General features: G+C 53.7%; 1 protein-coding gene across 7 annotated transcripts in view; it reads right to left on the bottom strand.

The window, feature by feature from the left end:
• Positions 1–21,594, bottom strand: part of NFATC2 (nuclear factor of activated T cells 2) — a 156,900-nt gene that overhangs the window by 40,382 nt on the left and 94,924 nt on the right. For all 7 annotated transcript variants that reach the window (XM_005604786.4, XM_070247049.1, XM_005604783.4 and 4 more), the window contains exons 6-9: positions 20,216–20,356; positions 4,182–4,237; positions 3,675–3,801; positions 1,918–2,607 (exon numbers count right to left, since the gene is read on the bottom strand). In XM_005604786.4, coding sequence (XP_005604843.1) covers positions 1,918–2,607; positions 3,675–3,801; positions 4,182–4,237; positions 20,216–20,356 — 1,014 coding nt within the window. The remainder of the gene's footprint in view (positions 1–1,917; positions 2,608–3,674; positions 3,802–4,181; positions 4,238–20,215; positions 20,357–21,594) is intronic.

Here is a 21,594-nt window from a genome sequence, read left to right on the forward strand (position 1 = left end):
GCCTGTGTTCAGAAAGACACTCAGGGGGCCCCACAGGGTCTCCATTCTCAGCTGCTCTCTGCATAACAGGAGGCTTCTGTGAAACCAGGAAAGCCTCTGTGGGTCTGGGGCTACAAGTGACCCTGGCCGGTCACTCATGACACCTGGGTACTGACTGGCAGCCAGGGCGCGGACTGACTCCTGTCTCTGAGACCCACACCTTCCGTCTCTGACCGGGGATGACCGACAGGACAGGAGGGCCAGCACCTCTCTCACTGAGGGGATTAAACCCACCCAGACACAGAGGCAGCTGTGCAGTTACCTGCCCAGCGCAGGCATGGTTTATTTATCGAGCACCTCAGCCCTGACCCGTCCGGCCCTGGGCAGCATGTGGAGAGGGGTCCGGTGACGGCTGCGTCTCACCTAACACTCACACCAGGCATTCCGTGTGAGCTGAATTCCCTACACGAGGATCCCCTTTCAAACACGCACCCGAACTTCATCTTAACCATTTGGGGTATAAATTGTTCAAGAATGAAATGCACAATTGTGCAACAGAGCAATTGTACATTGAACAATTGTAAATTGTTTTAAAAACCACAGTGACCCTAACTCAGCCTGTGTTTGATTCTTCAGGATCAGACAGAAGAATTATTAATGCAGTGACACCCAGAGGTCGGCCTTGTAAGGCTGTGGGGCGGTGTGACCCCGCCCTAAGTGGTCCTGGAGATCCTTGCTGGATGCATTTACGGGAAGTTTTTCATCAGTAGTTTTACTAAATCAAAGACATGGAAACTACTAGAAGCCACAGACAGCCCAGATCATCAAAACTTTGTGCAAAGTAAAAGTCCACAGTCCCTGAGTCGGCACCACAGGATTCCTGCCACTCCAGCGTCTGACACCTGGCACCTGGTCTTTATTGTAACTACTGTGGCCATTTTAAAGCTTTTTGCCTTATGTCCTACTCCTTGGCTGGGTTCCTGAGAGCAAATTTTCCTACATAATTGAGGTTGCAGGGTATATCAGATGCTACTGCCTGTAAAATGCGAGGCTGGAGCTGCAGACGGCAGCCAAGGGTGTAGGTTTCCCTTCTCCCATTAAGAAACTCAAACCACCCATCTTCTTTTTCTGGCGCCCCCAGGGTAGGGCTGCCGTGCCCGCCCGGCCCTCTCTGCCCGTCAGCTGCACCTGGCTAATCCCAGGTGAGTCCTGCCCACTCAGCTGGCCCTTCCTCCCTGAGATCACAGACTAATGTCACGTGCATTGCACCCCAACAAGACGACCCACCCGCTGGGCCCCCCACAGACTCACAGAGCGGCCTCTGCGTCGTCCTCTTGCCCGGCCGCCCCGTCAGCTGGGCTCACTACAACGGAAGCCCACTGTTTCCCTCCCATCAATGCGCCTCTCTGTTCCCCCAGCACACGGCAGAGCCTGCAAGCCCCCATTCATGCCCCGTGCCCACAGAGCCACTTTTCCATGCGCTTTCTCCTCCCTTCTCTCCACCCCTCCCCAAATACACAAAAGAGGGCTATAAAGTAGGATTTTTTTTCTCTACAGGAATAAAAGGTTAGCTTTCCTTCCTTTCTGCTTTCCTATCCTTCGTCTAAATTTGGCAAACGGAAAGAGAGTGGAAGCAGTTACGCGGACCCAGTTCATGACCCAGGGGACACTCCTAGGGCCAGAACTGCCCTCGCTTGCTCTCTCTGTGGCGATGGCTGCAGGGCCACCACTGAAAGCCTTACTGCGCACCCCAGAACTGCGGGAAATGATCCGTGCACGGAGCTGGGGAGGTCTTAAGGCTTATCTTATTCAAGCTCCTTAAAGAGGGGGATGCGGAGGCCGGAAGGGGTGAAGATGACCCCAGGCCACTCAGTGAACCTGCTGGGGGGAATGTTTCGGGGCCGTCCTCACGGGCACTGAGAAAAACAAGCCTCTTACCATCATCCAAGTAGGTCTGGTCCAGGTTCTGCTCCTGTTTAATTATCACTCCCGTGGGTAACACTTCCTTTTGGTCACTGACCGGGGGTCCGTTTTTGGCGGCTCTTTGGCTGGGGGCATTCTGCTGCTGAATGACCGTGGGGTAGGCCCCGGGGCTCAGCCTCTGGCCCTGACCGGCGGGTGGCGGGCCGGGCCTGGCGCTGCCGGGTGCGAAGTTCTCGCAGTACATGATGTGCTGGAACTCCTGGCGGCCTCCGCAGCGCAGCTGGGGACCGGCGGGCGGGTAGTGGATCACGGGTGAGGCCTGCTGGCCGGCCGGAGATGGGTGGAGCGCGGCCGAGCCCTGGCCCTGGGAGCCAGCGTGCACCAGCACCGAGCGGTGGGCGTCCGCCAGGGCCAGCGGGGCGGCCATGAGGGCCGGCTGCTGGTAGCCCAGCAGGCTGGGGCTCAGGCTCTTGCTCCGCTGGTAGAGGACGGCCGCGGGGTTCTGCTGCTGGTAGCGGGCGTCAGGGGACGAGAGCCCCGAGCGGAACTGCTGGCAGGGAGCCATGGTGGCCACGAGGCAGGAGGGGGACTCGGCCACCATCGGGTGCTGGGGGTAGTAAGGCTGGCTCCCCAGGCCCCCGTGGCCGGGGCTACACACCAAAGTGGGGTTGTATTCATCGGTGGGCTCCGTCTTGATGGCTGGGACTACGGGAGAGAAAAGCACAGTGGGCAACCCCTCTTAGTGCGAGGCAGCTGTGCCCAGAGGACTGGCAGACAGGGGCTGGGAACACAGCCTTGGGGTACGAACGGGTGGGTCAAACAGCTGAGTTCAGTCATTTATCAGCCTCGGGCAAGAGGATCCCCGTGCGACGGTCAGAGGTCAGACACTTTACCCCGGGCGACCATCTTGAACCCCGGGTCTTTCCAAGAGTGGAAAGGGGTGGCTGGTAGTTCTGTCTCTGCCCTGGAACTCTGCAGCCCTTTTCCACAAAAGGGGAGCTCAGAGAAGAAAGCCTGATTCAAGATTACGCCCGCCCCTCCCCCCCCCAGCAGCTCCTGTCCCCCTTTCCTGCTGTGTCCTCCACAACACGTCCCACCATCTGAGACAGTCGGTGCATTTCACGTGCTCACTTGTTATCTGAACGCCCCCCTTCTAGAATGCCAGCTCCCCAAAGGGAGGATTTTTGTGTCCGTTTTGCTCAACGCTGGGTCCCCGTGGCGGACAACGGTGCCTGACACTCAGCCATTATCTGGACGAATGAATGAATGGAAACTGGCTCAGCTGCCCGTCTCGGCACAGTGGTCCTTTGCAGCGATGAGAGCTCCTGGCCTGGCTGTCCACCCAGGAACTCCATGTGGCCACAGGGGGACGGCCCGCCGTGTGCGGGGTCAGCCCGCTTCAGGGCGTACTCACCTTCTACCCCTACCACGATCAAATCTGAGACGGGGACACGAGTCATCAGCTTTGCAACCTGCTGTTGACCGACTGAGTCTCCAGACGCCTGTGTGAGTCCACCCTCCCAGAGGAAAACGTAACAGCAATAACAGCTCGTATGTTCACACCAGCTCACCGTGTGCTGTGCTAAGCGCTGCGTGTGCGTTTGATTTCTGTAACTCTCACAGGGAAGGCGCCACTTGACAAATGAGGAAACAGGCTCAGAGAGGTTGAGTCACCTGCCCAGGGTGGCCCAGCTGGCAGCAGACCTCACCGGTCCTTGCTCGCGTGCCTGTCTGCCTCTCCACAACCGGGGCCTGCAGAGAGAGCGCCTTACCTGGGTGGTAGGTAAAGTGCTGAGGCTGGCTTCGTTTCCTTTTCCCATTGATGACATAGAAGTTCACCTTCACGGAGGTGCGGATATGCTTGTTCCGATACTCAGGAATCTCAACAAAAAGCATGTTCTAGAAGGAAGGAGTTGTCATTAACAGCAACCGTGTCCACATTCCGCTGCAAGGCCCACTGAGCCAGCCCATCTTAAGGGAGTCCTGGCGTGTTCGCTATGCTTACAGGCAAAATTCTAGTAAAGAGGAATTGACTTTCCAGCAAAGAAAGAATTGCCACTTACTCTATCGATGTGTATTAAAATGCCACAGTTACGAATGAGAGGGCCTGGCGCTCAATAAGTGTTTAATTCATTCGTCAATTCAATACCTACTGATTGCCTCTTAGGTCCAAAGCACTGGGACTTTGATGAAGGAAGAAAAAAGAGGAGGAAAGAAAGCACGAGGGAGGTGGGAGGGAAACACGACAGGCCGTTCTGTCATCTTGGCCGGGTGCTTACGGGCTGGCTCTTGTCTTTATCCACCGTGGCTTCCATCTCCCAAATTTGCTGCCCATCTGGAAAAATTAAAAAATGACAGACTTTGAAGGAACTATTAGAAACCAAAGACTGAAGACAAAAGCTCACCAGCTTATATTTGTCTTGGCTTCCCTATGATACCACTTCAGTAAGGTGTGTGTGTGTGTTTGTGTTACGTACGTATATGTGGACATATCGGTATTTTTATTTACATACATGTATATTTATTTTTGCAAAGGGAATGCAGGTTGACGATGGAAAACTGGGCAGCAATAGAAAATAAGGAAAAAAACAGAAATTGCCCATCATCCCGTCATCATTATCTTTTTTTCTCTACATCTGAATGCCTACAGAGTTTTCTTCCTAAAAACAAACAAAAAAAGTAGTCTCGTTATTCATTATACTTTATTATACGCTTTGCTCAACCAAAGACTATTTCCAAAATGTCGTGCTCACGCCAAGACTGTCACAGGAGGCCCATCATGGATCACTGGGTGCTCCAGACGTGCCTTCGTGGCTGTCTGAGAACACAGGTGGCTTCCACACTCTGTCCTAAGAGGCCACTGGAGAGGAGCAAACACGGGCGCCGGCGCCCCAGCTCCCAGGGAGCAGACAGCCAATCCACACGGCTCGGCTCGCTGCAACCATCAACGCGAGGCTTCGCTCCGCTGCAAACGCGCTCTCCTGGAGCACAGCACTCGTTCCCCAGTTTGGGGCCAACAAGTTGGGCCAAACAAAACTCCGCATTTACAAATAATAGCTTTCTTTTGCTGTCCACCTCCATTGGCCGTTGGGCAGTTTTCGGCTGAAACAAATCATTTCCACAAGTGTTTCCAGGGTATTTTGTGGAACACTGGCTCTGAAGAATGTTAAATGGGTTTATGAGAAAGGGAAACATTTTACAAGCTAAGAAGCATTTGGAGAATGCTGAGTCAAAGTCAAATGGGTTTCTTTACTGCAGGACTTCTCAGAGCCTTGAATCTGCTCACGTGCAGCGTGACTCTCCACTGTGGGCTGGAGTATGGAGCATGTCCAAAATTTGGCCAAAGAATTCCTCCCCACTTTTTTAAGCACCACTATTAGCATCTTCTGTGACAGGTCAGATCTCGTCTTGGCTCTTAACGCTCACCCACAGAAATCTAGTTTCCACGTATTATTTGAACTTCCTGGTATAGAACATATTTCCCCAAATAATAATTAATAAAAAGTCTTGTGATTGCTACCAAGCCTGATGCAATCTAGATGATCCTAACAACAAACAAGCCACGAGCCAGTAAGAGCCCTCTGTGACAAGTAAGTCTGCACGTCTCGGCCGCACAGTTCTCTGGGGCGCCATGTCTGAAATGACTAAAGAAGATACAGTTTACGTCAAAAGGGAAGAGGAAAAGGGGGTCAGTGCACTGGCTCTCGCTACAGTGTGAGCTCCCTGCGGGAGGCACCAGGTTATACTCATCACCGTCTCCCCGACACCCGACATACTGCACGGACCTAATAAACAGCTCATGTCTGAGCTCTCAAAAGTGTCGGCAGCTCCAAAGGCCACTGATGGGGCCAAGACAAAGCCAGACACTCACATCACCCACCGCTCAGAAGGAAGCAAGAAAAGATGGATGGACATCAAGGAGCTTGAGGTTAGTCATCAAGACAGGGTACCTCCAGTGTGCAAAGCTCCGGACAGAACTAGTCAGAGAAAATCCTCATGTCTCTGTCACAGACAGATCAAAGGTCCTCCAACTGAGACAGCTGTTCCCCTCTCAGGTGGCGTAGGAGCCAGGCACGGGCCCTCATTAAAAAGCGCTTTCTCATTCACTAGCTGCAACGCGAGCTCTAAGTCAGAAGATGGAGGAATAAATTAATCGAGGAAATGAACAATAATGTGTTGCTGTCTGGTGTGGGGGACCCGCCTCCTCAGCTCTCATTGGCTGAATTGAGCTCTGCCACCAGGGTACCACGGTTCTTTCGGTTTGGCTCGTTACCCTGTATGAGCTTCCCTCACTTTGAAAAGAAAGGACCATTTTCAGAAGTCTGGTAATTAGGGGGAAAGGGAGAGAAGCACCTGGAAAAAGGACCAGCAGTAAAGCTGAGTCCATAAAGCTTCCACCCCAGTCCTCTCCCTCGACTCACGCCAACCAGTGGGAGAGGACCGCAGAGAATACAAAATGGCGGTGCAGTGGAAAGGGTGTCTCCACGGGGACAGTTCTCACAGAGTCTCTTCTGGTCGAGGGACCCCAGAGAAATGGGAAGGAGCCCTCCACCCAAATTTCACCCTTTTCTCCATCGCTGGCGGGCGTACAGAATAAGCAAAACTCCGTCTAAGCTCCACAGCGGCCTTGAAGGCCCTGTACGACCGGGGTCCTGCCCTCCGCCCAGCCTCTCCAGGCGCATTCTCCCCCTCCCAGTAGGAGTAACAGCTCTCACGTCTGAGCACTCACGACATGCGAAGCATCACTCAAAGACCCTGCAGGTACAGACCTGTGTTGTCCACACAACAACCCTAGGCCCTGGGTCTGATCATCATCCCCATTCGACAGGTGAAGACACACGGGCACAGACAGGTGACGGCACTGGCCTAAGACACACAGCTAGTAGGTGAGGAAGCCAGACGTGAGTGAACAGGCTGGCTGTAGAGCCAGCACTCCTTATCCCGCTGACGTGATGTGGTTTCAGATCCTTGTGCCCGGGTGGCTTTCCCGCCAAGTTAATGAAGGGCGGTGGGCAGGCACTGTGGGAGCCTTGTCCTTCACAACTCAACTGCCATCTCCTTTTTCAGACCAAGTTTGTCCCCTCTGGGTTCCCATCGCACCCTGGGTATCCCCGCCACCACCTCTCTCACTGCCTCCCCATTCTCTAGGACGTCCTCAGAGGCCACGTCTTCCTCATTCCATACCGGGTGCTCAGCTGTTTGGCGACACGATCAGAATTAAAATTGCTGCAAGAAGTAACAGCAACCGTCTAAGGGGCTGCTGGGCAGCAGAATGCTCCTTCAAAGAAGGCAAAGGTCCACAGGGCAGAAACCACCCAAGCGTCCACCGCTGGACGAACAGATAAATGAAGTGTGGTCTAGACAGAATGGAACATTATTCAGCCTTAAAGGGGAAGGAGGCTTTCACATATGCTGCTCACAGAGGGACCCTGAAAACATTACACTGAGTGAAACAAGCCAGACACAAAAGGACAAATATTGTATGACCCCACTTCTCCGAGGGGCACAGAATAGGCAAACTCAGAGAGACAGAAACGTACAGGTTGCCAGGGGCTGGGGGAGAAGGGCGTGGGGAGTGATTAACGGGCACAGAGCGCCTGCTTCAGAAAATGTAAAAACGTCTGAAAATAGTGGCGATGGCTACACAACACTGTGAATGTATCTGATGCCACTGAATTATGCACTTATAATGGTTAAAATGATCACTATTACGTCATGCATATTTTACCACAATTTTTTTAAAAGCCAATTGGCCTCATGCTAGAGACCTGGCTTGTTTTGTGGCCTAAAGAGTGGCTTAGCGGTTTTTTAATTAGCTGCTGCCATTTCAAAATGAGATTTCACCTAAAAATGTAGATTTTGCTCTTGAAAAAAAATAGATTCAGGGGCTGGCTTGGTGGCGCAGTGGTTAAGTTCGCACGTTTCACTTTGGCAGCCTGGGGTTCGCCAGTTCGGATCCCGGGTACGGACACGGCACCGCTTGGCACGCCATGCTGTGGTAGGTGTCCCACATATAAAGTAGAGGAAGATGGGCACGGATGTTAGCTCAGGGCCAGTCTTCCTCAGCAAAAAGAGGAGAATTGGAGGCAGATGCTAGCTGAGGGCTAATCTTCCTCAAAAAAAAAAAAAAACCAGACTCAGATGATCTGTCCATTCTGGCACCTGCACAAGAACCTGACCGTGGCAGCCTCTTCTGACAGCGCCGTGCTCCTCACATCTCCACAGCCCCCGGCCCTGGCCCCCCCACCTCCCATTTACTTTCCACGCCCCCCTGGGGGCTTTTGAGAGAAAGAGACAGGTGCTGCCCCCACAACACCGTGTGGAGAACTGGCCGGGGTTCTGCAGAATGCCCCTCCGATGGGATGTGCCTGATGTTTTCTCACAAGTGCACGACATTTTGGCCCGAAAAAGCCACTACCCAATGGTGTGTCGGTCAGTGTCCCACTCTGCTGCTGCACGTTTCCTCCCTGAAACCAAAGACCCCCGGCCATCTGTCCAGATGGGTAAACACCTCGATTTCCCTCCTCCTACACCACAGGCCCCTTGCTCCAAGGACTTGACCTTCTCTTTTCTTCAGAATCAGAAGCCTGTGCCCAGGAAGCCCTCAGCCACCACGTGGCCCAGCCTCCTTTGAGGGCCCCGTGTGTCCACAGGGGCCTCTCCAGCACGGCTGCAAAGGGACATCCCTACACAGCCACGCACCTAAAGATTCTCCCTTCCTCCCGCCTGCCTGCTCTCTTCTGGGCTGCAGCCAGAGCAAACAGGACCTGCAGGCTGCCCCTCCCCAGGACGCCCTCTGCCGCAAGTTGGTTCCTGGAGCCCCACGTCAGGTCAGGAAGGAAGCCCGTGGCTTTAGGAAGGATGCCTGGTCACTGTAGTGTCCTCTGTTAGGCCTTTAGCCACACGTTTACTGCAGCCCCAGCCTTACTCGGGCATGTTCTGTGGCCAGAACCGACCTCCCCACTCTGTGCCACCACCGCACTCCCCCTTGTATTCCTGCGTACCCCAAACTCTGGAGCAGACAGATCCGGCTTCGAATGCTTGTTTTGCCTCCAATTAGCTCTGTGAGCATGAATAAGACACGTTACCACTCTTTGCGTCATCCCCAAAATACGGGGATCATCACAGAACCCAGACCTCATAGGTTCTCCCCAAGATAAGAGGCACGTGGCAGAGTGGAAACACTCGACAGACAGTGGTGAGCACTGTTATCACGGCTACGGCAACACATTATTTAAATATCATCTTCTTTACCATTTTTTTGCATATATCCCACAATGGGTTGATAATGAAAAAAATCCACAAGCGTTTTTTTAATCAGATAATAATACACCTCCTCTGACTGCAATTATAAATACTTGTGCCTGCAAGCACAGGCTGGAGGGACTTTACCGAGGAACGACGTCATTATCTGAGACAGGTGGCACAGTGCCTGATTTTCTTTCCTTTCAAAAATGGGTCTTTTCACCATTATCTCAACTTTTGAAAAAGAGCGAGAGGGCTCACAGGAAAGAGAAATCAAAACCTATCCCGTGAGCCCAAGCCAGGGGGCCACTTCTTCCGCGTGGCTCCTCGGGTACCTGAAGCCGCAGGGCAGCTTCAGGAGCCAGCCCGGTGGCAGTCACGCGAGGTCTGCCCTCGGTCCTCAACCGACAATCCCCAGTGGCAGTGAAGGCTGACGTCGCTGTCCTCAGTTTCACGTGGCACGTGGAAGACACACTCCAGAGAGCTGCTCTCTAAGGAAGCGTGTGGTTTGCAAAATGCCTCAAGGCCGTTTTCCTGGGCTCCTCCTCCATCCCCACCCCACCTCCCCCAGCGCACAGCTCCTTGGATTTCGCCAAGAGAATGCACCAATGCCATCCTCTGAACTGAGCTCCAGCGGAACTCACAGCAATGCTGGCAGGGCTCGCTCAGCCTGACGTCACTCTGTCCACGTTCAAGTCCTGTCGTCGCCATTTACTAGCTGTGTGGCCCTTGAGCGGTAGCTTACCCTCTCTGTGCCTCACTTTCCTCACAGGCAAATAATAAAGTTAATGCACTGACTTCAAAGAGTTGTGGCAAGAATTCAAATAGAGATTATACGTAAAATGCTTAGCAAAATGCCCAGCCCACAGTGAGTGCTGCCATTGTTATTATCTTGGAATTCAGTGTCTCACATAGGTCTGACTCTAGGGAGAAAGAAGTGGCTGGCCCTCCTGCCCCAAGTGTTCTGGGGGGTATCACAGTTTCTCACTTCATTTCATTGCATGACGTCTCTCACTGCAAATAAATAAAATGGACACAAAAGGTGTTCACTGAGAGGGGACAGGCTGAATTAATTACGGGCCACGCGCACTTGCTATGAACACCAGCTACCTTAGACAAGGGAACACCAGGCAGCTCTTAGAATAAGGAAGATCATATTTTCTGACCTGGAAATGCGTCCCTGTTATGTTAAAAAAAATTTTTTAACTGCCGCAGACCAGCATGTGCAGCACGACGCCCCTTTGGGAGTCTATAAGTGTGTCAGCTTCAACTCAGGGAAGCTGTGCCCAAGCGAGGACCAGGGTTCCCCCCCGGGGCTGGGCCTGGATGGAGCAGGTGAGACCTGCACGTCTTCTGTCACAGGATTCTAGAAACACGGTAGAACTATGACTTAAATTTGTGTGCATTTTTTAAAATAAAGTTTTTCTCTCAAGACAAAAGGACCCTGAATCTGCCTGTTGACTTGCCTGTCTCCCCGGAGCCTTCTGGGGCCACGATCTTAGATATCTTAGACGGAGGCTGGGCAGGGACCCCCAGCACTGATTAAGCTCCGACTGCACAGCAGGCCCCATGCAGGCTGTTTGGACCGGGATACAAACCACACGCACACATTCCTGCCCTCAAGGGCCCCGAGACGAGGAAGCAGGGCCTGACGGTCCACCACAGCTCAAACAGACACGGACTCAAGGTCCCTCACCTCCCCCGGGATGAGGACTTGCCTCCTTCCTCAGCTTCCCTCCCCCGACTCCGCTCCAGCCACACGGACCTTCTCGGTCCCTCCAACAACCACGCTCGCTCTCCTCCAGACCTCGCCAGGACCAGTTCCCTCCCATCCTCAGGTTCGGCTCAGCAGGTCCCCCTGACCTGTCCCCATCCTCTGTCCTTTTCTACTCCCACCTTGCACTCTCTGACATCATTTGACCTCCCTGTTGTTTCTCTCTCTCTCCCCTGCGAGGCTGTAGGCTCCCTGAGGGCAGCATCATGCACCTGTCTTATTCGCTGCTTGGTCCCCAGCACCACAAGTCTGGCACACACAGGTGCTCAATAAACCCCGGCAGAGTAAACACACCAACCGACCTCAGGATGCCCGGTGCCTGGCCCGCAGCCAGAGCTCAGGCAGCGTCTGACCCCCAGCCTCTCCGGCAAAAAGACGCCACAAAGAGAAATCGCGGAGCCCTTACTGAAGACGCATTTTTGGGAACTGACTGATGAGGAAGGAGCCTGGAATACGGGTGCAGACAAGGAACCAGACGCGACCACAGCCACGTGGCCTGAGTTCTACATAATCCAGCTCCCCAGCCAACCCCAGGTCTGCGACTCCGGGAGAGCCTGCCGGGAACAGAAGGGGCCCAGGGGGACAAGCACACGTCCACTGTGCTGGGCGGAGATGAAATCAAGGACTTGGTCTCCTTAATTAACGGGCACTGGCAGCCCTTCCAGGGTCGCTCAGAGGGGAAGAGACGAGCGCCAACTTCTTTGGGCAAAAGGCTTGCGTCTAGAGAAGACTTAGCAAGATTCTGCAAGAAAAAAGCCAGGGTGGGGAGCATGCATGGCCCAATGAGCATCACAGCCTTCATCTCCCGTTGACGGTCGCGGGCGGAGGCCGCCATTCAGCGGATCTTTCCCGCAGGGGGCTCTAGAACTCGCAGACCGAACAAGGTCAGGAGACGGCAGGGCTGGGTCCCCGGGGGCCGCCGATCAGCGGTCAGCGCTCACAGGAGGGCCGAGCGGGCTCTCAGGAGGGGAAGCGGGCTGTCCCTGCTCCAACTCCAAGCCGGCCTCAGGCTCCCGCAAATGGGGAGGAAGCTAAGGTGTGAGGCTGCGTTAGGAAACCGTGCCTGAGGCTTCCCAGCCCTGGCTCAACGAAGATGGCTGAAGCCAGTCCAGTCTGCTGGACGCCCGCTAACGAGCAGAAAAACATGCGCTCCCTGGATTCGCGGGCAGGTGGGGGTCAGGAGCGTCCCCTTCACTGAGGAGTACACCCTCCCAGAATGGCACCGCTGCCCAGGGGGAACTCCTGAGGGTGGGGAGGAAGGCCGTCCCGCCTCCCCCCTCCTCCTGCCCCGCCACCTCCTCCAGGGCTCACCCCTGCGTCCCCCGCCCCCGACAACCGCAGTGTCTGCCCACTCACCTCCCAGCTCCCACCAACCCCCACCCGCAAAGTCCACTCTTCATGACGATTGTGAGAACAATCTTTCAGATGTAAAGTAGGCCACGTCACTCCTCTGCTTCGAAGCCTCCAGCAGCTACTCGAATAAAATCCAAACTCCTCACAGCGCCTACAGGAGCCGGCACGCTCCGACCCCTCCCCAGCGACCTCTCCAGGTCAGCTGCAGCAGCCCCCCCCCCGGGCCTGCTTTCAGACCTCACCTGTCCCAAGCCCATCCCCAGGCTGGGGCCGCGGCCCTGGGCGGGTCCTTCTGCCTGGACACTGGTCCAACCATCCACTCGGCTCCCTCTTTCTCTCCTTCAGGGCTCTGCTCAAAGTCACCTCCTCAGGGAAGCCCTCCCTGACTGCCCTCACCAGACTTGGCAGATTTAACAAATAAAAATACAGGACATCGAGTTAAACTTGAATTTCAGGAAACTGACCTCAAGTAGGTCCCAAACTCTGTGCCACTGCATGTGACATACTCGCACTAGAGAAATTTGTCGTTTGTCTGAAATTCGAATTTAACTAAGTGTCCTATATTTTTCTCTCTACCTCCAGACCCTTAGCTCTCGGTCCTACAACGTGGTTTCGCCATCTTCACAGCACTTTCTGCATCTCAAAGTGGCCTGCTTATAAACAAGTGTGACACTGTCCACCCCCTGAGGGCAGGGACCTCATCTGTCACACGTCCCCAGTCCCGGGCACAGCACCGGCACACAGTGGGTATTCAGCGAACACCTGGGGAGTGACGAAGGAAGCCGCTGGCTGAGTGAGCAGAGCGAGGCTGGCAGAGCATGGCTTGCTCATTTCACACAGAGGCCGGATCCCAGCTCACCTTTCGCCCACCCCAGGCCAGCCTCTTCCCAATTACGAGCGTCATCTACAGGTGTCCCACACGGGCTGCACACAGCCAGGCGCACTGGGAACCAGGAAACGGGGGCTTCAGCTCCGGCCCTGCACTGACGAGCCCTGTCACCTCCAGGAAGCCTGCCAACCTCACTGTGCCAGTCGGCGTGCCCATCTGTAGAGCGGGGGCGGGACTGGGCCGTCGTCAAGCCCCTCCAGCTCCTTCAGGCTGTGACAGCAAAGTCAGATGGCTCACAGGTGAGAGGACGGGAGGAACTCACCGTGCCTGGAAGGACTCTGCTCCCAGACAAGAAGCCCACAGGCCCTGCCTTCCTGACTCGATGCATAGTCAGTGAGCACCCCGGGCGCACGTGGAAGGTCAGCGGACATCCTCTGAGCACCTTCCATGCACCGACTAGCCCTGAGCCAACAGCTGCTGCCAAGCCTCCTCTTTTTGCTGAGGAAGACTGGCCCTGAGCTAACATCCATGCCCATCTTCCTCTACTTTCTATGTGGGACGCCTACCACAGCATGGCTTTTGCAAGCGGTGCCATGTCTGCACCAGGATCCGAACTGGCGAACCCTGGGCTGCAGAAGCGGAACGTGTGAACTTAACCACCACGCCACCGCTCTGGTCCCATACCACTTTTATTAAAAAAAAAAAAAAAAAAAGCACACAAGCAAAAAATATAGAAAAATAATAGAAAGGGGTGTCAGACAGTTAATTAATAAAAGATATTATGATTTTCTTGGGCGGGGGGGAATTCCAGCCTAATTGCAATTTCTAATGGCAGAAACACTAGGACCCAAGTTCATTAGCAGATTGATTTCTCTGTGTCCTCTTTCAAAGGCATCCAAACAGAATGAACTGCAGGATCTCTTCACTCAAAAGTCTGTTCTTACTATGTGCAAAGGCGGAAGTTTGGGCAACTATCTCGGGCTCTCTGAAAATGAGACCATTTTCTCGGTCTCCGGGGGGGACTTCCGAGTGGAGCCCTGGCCTCTGGCTTGGGAGGAAAGCTGTGTGCAGGCGGTGGGCTCCAGCCCAGGGGGGCCGATGACGCTGTGGCCGTGAGTCACCGAGGGCAAAGGTCTGCAGAGCCTGAGTCATGCCCCGGCCCAGCCTCGAGTCTGACCTTTCCCAGAGGGAAGCCCAAGCAAGAGAGAGTCCCACAGCCGGCCTATTGTTTCAGAAAACGCCACACCAGGCAGAGCCAAACCCACGGAGAAAAGCAGGTGGGAGGAGAAGGTGCCTTCTCGAAGACGGGTCCAATTTTTCCAGGATACAAATTCATGGAAAAATACTTAATTTAGCAAAAAAAATTATTTTAAGCACATGCATTTATATTTATTAAACAAAGCTCAAAATACAACCTTTGGGAACCTCCAAGTAATAAAATGACTCACACTAGGATGCGATGACTCAGTGGGAGAGGGAATTCCACCACCCACGCCTCCTTTCTCAAAAATCAATTTGCCCTCTCGACAGGTGATGCGAGCCTCGGCTGCCACACGGTTCCAAGAAAACCATCCAACAAAACAAAACACAAATGCTCTTCAAACAATTGAAGTTTCAAAGCTGAGTAATCCCAGGCAGGCAAGTTTCCAACCTCCACCCCCGCGGGACACAGAGAGCCAGGGAGCTCCCGGGCCAGGGCCGGGGGCCTGAATTAAGAAAGATTTACCAGCTGAAAAATTCCAAAACCCTGTGTCATGTGGAGGAACCTTCCAAAACATTGGATCCCGCCCAGGCACGGCGAGTCGCTGGAAGCCATGGCAACGCCGTTTCCGCTGCCACATCACTTTTATTTTTGTGTCCTTAGATTTTTTCCTGTTTTGCAATGTTTTGCTGGGACCCCCGACTCCGCCTGAGGCCCGGGTGGCCAGGGGCCAGGGTTACGGCTGAAGTCAGGGACAACCTGGCCTTCCCGGCATGAACTTCGCCTGGAAGGTGACGCATTGTGTGCATTTCAGAGGACATACGAAGGCTTTTCAGCAGTGACTGAGCACTGGCAGTGGGAAGGACCCCGGTCGTTCTGTTTGGTTTCTCTCTGTCCCCTTGGACGTGGCTAGAGACATCACTCTGGGGGTGGTGATAAATGCTTCTCGGGGTCCCAGCTCTGTCACTGGCTGTGGGCTGACTTGGGGCAGGGGCTTGACCTCTAGGAGCCTCAGTGACCACATCTGTAAGATGGGGACGATGCCATCCACCTCTCAGGCCAGTGTGACAACTAAAGGAGATGACACATCCTTTCAACAACACGTCTGAACACCTACTGTGTGCCAGGGACTGTCCTAAATGCTGCAGATACACGAGCAGCACCAGGTCCCCGCCCTCAGGGAGCTCAGAGTCATGCGGGAGACCAGACAATAGCTGAGCAGACAGACAGACAGACAGACAACCTCAGTCATGCCAAGTGCTACCGAGAGAGCAGAGCAGGGCCACGGGACAGAGGGGGACAGGACGAACCCTGAAGCAGGGGAGGATGAACCACCCCAGCAGATGGTCCAGGAGGGGCTCACTGAGAACGTCACCTCTGAGCTGCCACTCAAAGGAAGAGGACGCAGCCTTATCAAGAAATGGTGGGAGAAGATTCTAAGAGGGAACAGCGAAAGCAAAGATCCCGAGGCAGCAACGAGCGTGGGGTGACCGAGGACAGAAGGAAGACAGGCACTGCTCCAGCCAAGAGATCCAGGGGACAAGTCAGAAGAGCTGGAATCAGAGAGATGGGCAGAGGCCAGATCACACAGGCTCTTGGAAGTCATGAAAATGATTAAAAATAGCAATAAAAATAATATAATAATCATTATTATTACTGCTGCTATAAATAAGGTACCATTTTCCAAAACACCGAGCTTTTCTAACTTAAGAAACCCCACGCTGCCCCTCTCCTACTGTTTTTCCACCGTTCTCCAATTTGTCATCCCGCTGGAGTGGAAACTGCCAATTCCATTTGAGTCGACGGCTATAAAAAGAACGCTGGAGCTGGCGGTGCCGATGACCCAATGTGGGGGCTAAGATTAGCCCAGGAGGCTGTCACCTTTCCTTAATGCGAGGACCAGCTGGGGTTCCCCGTCCTTGGAAAACTTCAACTGTTCCACTCCACCCACCCCAAGGCGCCCTCGCCGGCCAAGCTGTCCATGGAGATGGGAACGGAGATGCGTTTTGGAAAAACGAAGTTGAGCAACAGGGATTCCCCCTGCAGAAGGCGGTCCTGGGCCGGGAGGCGAGTCCGCGGGGTCAAAAGCACGGGCGCAGCTCCCTGCAAACGCCAGGCCCCCCCGGGGGCCGGACATCCCACCAGGGAGGCCCACCGCGGCTCTGGGGGTTCAGGGGCGTCTCAAAGATCCCTACATGTCGCTGGCATCAATCCAGGAACCACACTCGCCCAGGATTCTCTACTTAGACTTGAAAAGGATCCTCTCAACCCCAGTGACCCACTGCTGAATTCAAGGGTCTATCTCACCACAAATGGTTCAAGGCAGTGGCTCAGAGCAGCTCAAGGGTCTTCAGGCAAATTACCCTGGTTCTAAGCTTTTTGCAGACTCTGGAGCAAGACTGCCTGGGAGGAAACCCAGCACTGCCATTTACCAGCTGTGTGATCTTCACTAGGTTACTTAACCTCTCTGTGCTGGTTTCTCATCAGTCACATCGGGAGAAGAGGAGCTATCTTGTAGGGCCGTCACGAGGTCTCAGATCAGTTACCAGTGCTTAGAAAAAGGCCTGCCATGTAGTTGATTATTCTCACTTACTTGGTTCCATGAGATAAAATCTTACTCATTTTTGTCCTCCCACAGCCTAAACATAATGCTAATGTTGAAGGAGCGGCTACGATGTGCCAGGCTCCGTGCACAGAGCCTGATCTGAACGATCTCACTTGCTCCTCTCGTCTCTCGAGAGAAGGACATCGTCTGCATTTTACAAAAGAGGAAACGTTGGCTCAGAGAGGTGACGGGACTCACCCAGGGTGACAGAGCTCCCCAGTGCAGGGCCAGCCTCGAACCCGGGCCCTCTGACCTCAGAGCCTGCGCCTGCGCCCGCCCAGCGCTCAGCCCCCAGAGCTGGCCCAGCTGCGAACCAAATAAACACGGCCCGAGCGAGGACAGCGCTGGAGAGACCGCAGAATGACAGCCAGCAGTTGCCGAGCACGCGCCCCGCACCAAGGGCACCCGCCCGTTCATGCACGCAACCCTGCAGGAGGGACTGGGACGGGCTCACTTGACAGAGGGAAACTGAGGCCCAGAGATGGAACAACAGGACAGTGCTGACATTATCTGCCCGTGAGTCCCCTGGCTCGGCCGTCCACCCCCCGGGGGTCCGGTCAGACAAGACAACTCGGGCAAGTCACCAGCAGTGGGCCCACCCACGGCCGGCGTGTCCTCACAGCGAGCTGTCAGGGACACGCAGCTGTCAAAGCCACAACAGGCTCAGTTTTCCTCCTTCGAGGGGTAAATGAAGTTCCTTTACCTTCACAGAGCCACAGAGTGAACGCCACTTGTTCGTTCGTTCGATCATTTATTCATTCAAGAAATACTTAATGGGCACCCTTGAGCAGCTTCACAAGGATGTGAGGTCCTTTGACAACTGGAAGCCGGCTGGCTCCCCGCTCCACAAGGAACTCACAGGACCCGGCCTCCGAGCCGTCCCTGCGCAGTTCCATCCGCCTCCCAGGGAGCCTGCCGACCTGGACACGGATAACAAGACGTCCGTATGTTTTTAGCATCTTCCCCTCTGCCAATAAAGTGCTTAGAAGCCACACGCTTCTTGGGAAAGGCAGCAGAAGGCCAGCAGGACGGTTTCCTGTACAGACGCATCTAAGCTGGAGAGGCTAATTTTACTTGGTCATGTACATTTCATGCCACTCTCCTGCTCAAGGACCCACCGTGCCTCCCTAGTACCCTACCAGTGTGCAGAGCAAACCAAGGCCACGTCTCTACCTGGCACTGGGAGACCTCTCTGTTCCGCTCTCTGCCTGCTCATCAAAACACTCCCTGCTGTTGACCAGCCTCTGCTCCAGCCACGTCAGTTTGCTCTCTGACTCATGAGAGCCTAGAAAACTCTTGCCAGAGGCAGTCTTTTACTCTGTCCCACTACCTGAGAAATGAGCCTCCCCCAAAATGTATCAAGATTCTTAACACACGCACACCCCTTGAATCCACTACCCCACACACAGGCCTTAACCCCATGGAACAACAATAACAAATAGCATTAGCTAACACATACTGAGCACTTACTCTACACCAGGCATTTTATAAGTACTTAACATGTATGAACCCTCAATCTTATGACTACACTAGGAGGGAGGCCTGTCATCATCCTCATTATACAGACAAGCAAACTGTTGCCCAGAGAGGTTAAGTAACTTTCCCAATGTCACACAGCTACAAAGTAGGGGAGCTGGGTTTTTAACACAAGCAGACTGGCTTGAGAGCATGGGTCCTTACACAGCTGACAAAGGCATGCAGAAGATGTTCATCACTGAGCTACTTATGAGAGCACAAAGTTGGAAGCAGCCTAACGTCCAATAAAAGGGGACCGGTTAAATAACATACTGGACAACCAGAGGACAGAATGCAATGCATCCGTTTAAATGTCTGCGTTTCTAACCCCTCATTGCACCACGACAGCCCCCCAAACCCACAGCGACCGACAACATGCCTTCCAGACCGCTCCCAAACCCACCCATTCACCTCCAGCCCCCACTGCCATGGCCTTACTTAAGGCTTTTTTTTTTTTTTTTTGCAATAACTTCATCAAAATTCTTTAAAATCAATACTGCCTTCTATCATGCTTTCAAAGTGTGAGGAACCAGTTCCCACGGCCCAGTGACAGGGCCAGCCCATCCCAATAATACACAGATTGATGTCCCCAGTTTGAATGGCAGACCCCAAAGGAGGTGACCTTGTGCAGTGCACAATCCCCACAACTGGAGAACCTGCCCATTATATTCTCTGGATCATCCTAAGAAAAATAAACAAACAAACATCAACAGCTTTTTGAATTAACCTACCGAAATCACATCCATTAGAGGAAAAAAACGAGATCCAGCACCCATAACTATCAAATAATTGCATAACCTGATATTTTTCCTACACCGGATCATTTTCTCTTTCCTGTGTTCTCTTTGGCACTACGTGAAGCAGCAGTTCTTTCAGTGCACGGAAGAAAGAATACACGCTGCAAATAAACCAAAACATTAACCCTCTCATGGCAAAGTGCGGATTAAAGAGAAGGACCAGGCCAGCAATACTTTTTCATTTAGAAGAAATGGCCCTTCTGGGATGGGGTGAAACCATTGCTGACCCCGTATTGGGGGAAGTCGCAGTTTGCAGATTTCTGAAAGGAATTCAGCAATACGTATCTAAAGGCCTGGAAATGACTATCCACAGTTCCCCCGCCAGGAATAACCCAAAACTAATCACAACGATACACAGAGCAATTCATGCATAAGACTAATTAATTAATGTGAAAAGCAGAAGGAGATTAACTGCAGCACCATCAATAATAGAAATGCAAGTGGCCCATGTCCATCGGCTTACAACCTGCCCGGTGCCGTTATAATCACTCGACATTATCAACTCACGGAACCTTTGCGCCAACCCTCTGGGGCAACAACTCTTGTTATTATCATTCTATACATAAGGAAATGGAGGCACAGACAGGTTAGGTAATTTGCCTAAGATCACAGAGCAAGCAAGTAGCAAAGCCAGGATCTGAACCCAGGAAATCCAGGGCCAGAGCAGGTGTGCCCCGTCACTGGACTGTTCAGCCTCCCTTCCCGAAAATAGTAAAAGCTGAAAAAGTTTGCCTCTCTACGTGACAAAATACTTTAAAAAGAAGAGCTGGGTATGGGGACAACCTAACATCCAATGGGACACACAAGATGGCAGCTTCCTACAGGGGTGACTGTGTCGACGTCACAATCACTGGAGACGCGGAAGCTTCTCTCATGAGTAAGAAGAGCAGAATATAACTCTCGGGATCTACCCCCCAGACCAGCGCTGTTTAGAAGAAAAAGACAGTTGCTTTCGCGAGGCGCCGGTGAGCACAAACGAGCTGGGAGCCCTGACCTGTGGTCTTCTCGGTGAACAGGACCTTGGACTCGGCCGTGAAGTTCTGTCCGGTGAGGATCATCTGCTGGCCCCCGTAGACCAGGCAGCTGTCGATGTCCTGCCTCTCCACCATGGGCAGCTCGTGGGCGGATCGCTGGGCTGAGGGCAAGAGAGAAAGGAGTCACCGTGAGGACCGGAGCTGTCCGCGCGAAGCGGGCTTCTGATCTCGTGGCAAACAGATACCTCAGATGGATGCGTTTGGGAATTAATTCGAAATCCTGCACGTGCTCTTCAACACAACCCTGACCCGCCCCACCACCTCTGCAGACTTCATTTTCTAGACTCCCCCTGGCTCGCTCGATCCAGCCATACTTCCAGAACATTCTCGCTGTCTCTCACACACTCAGCACACTCCTCTCTTTGAGCGTTTGCACTTTCCAGGCCCTTGTTCTGGAAGGTTCTTCCCCGATTATCTGCATGGCTCCCCTTCCTCCATCCTTGCAGGTCCTCAGACGTCATCTCAGAAAGAGGCTTCCTCCCCGACCCTTCCACATGCCCCCTCTGCAGTTAAAACAGCGGTACCCAACCCCTGTCCATCTGTCCGTCTATCTGTCCGTCTGTCTGTATATCTCTCCCCCTCTCTTTACTTCACCCCGCTTTGCTTTTCTCAAAGACCTTTCCTCTTTCAGATGCACTGCAGGGAGCCTCATGGGTGTCTCTGGCTTTGTCTCTCCCCCTGCACTGGGCTGTAAGCCCCAGGAGCGGGGTGCTGTTCCGTGCGCTGTTCCGTGCGCTGTGTAAGCCCATGGCCAGGAACAGCACCCAGGACTGAGTGGGAGGTGCTTGAGGTGGATGGACGGACAGATGGACGGATGGATGGACAGGGACAGATGTGGATATACCCCAATATATCTTGATACACGTAACCGTGTCTCATTATCTCTATATTATCCGGATCCACATCCTCATCCACGTCTAGAACGAATGAAAGACGGAGGAAGAGGCCAGGCCGGGCCAGCGCAGCCATGTACCTGATGCTCACAGCAACCTTTTGAGGAAGGAAGTATTCAAATCGTTCACATCTGACTGGGAAGAAAACTGAAGCTAAGAGAAGGCAGGCCACCACTCGGCCGAGGGTACGTGTGAGGCTAAGATCTGAGCCTCCAAAGCCACTCCGTCCCGCTCCAGAGACCCATCTCTGAGCCACCCCGCCAGCCACGGATTCCTTCCCGCAGGAAAGCATGAGACCCTCTCCAGCTGCCGTCCCAGGGCCGGGGGAGAAAAGAGGCCCTGCCAGCACAAGGGACCGATCTGCGCAGGCCTGGCCTTGGCAGCGTGGGCCGCAGAGGCCGGCCCTCCCCTCGGTGAGTCAGCCTGAGCCCCTGGCGTTCCTCCCA

This window comes from Equus caballus, chromosome 22 (genome assembly GCF_041296265.1).
Source record: "Equus caballus isolate H_3958 breed thoroughbred chromosome 22, TB-T2T, whole genome shotgun sequence".
Taxonomy (NCBI): Eukaryota; Metazoa; Chordata; class Mammalia; order Perissodactyla; family Equidae; genus Equus; species Equus caballus.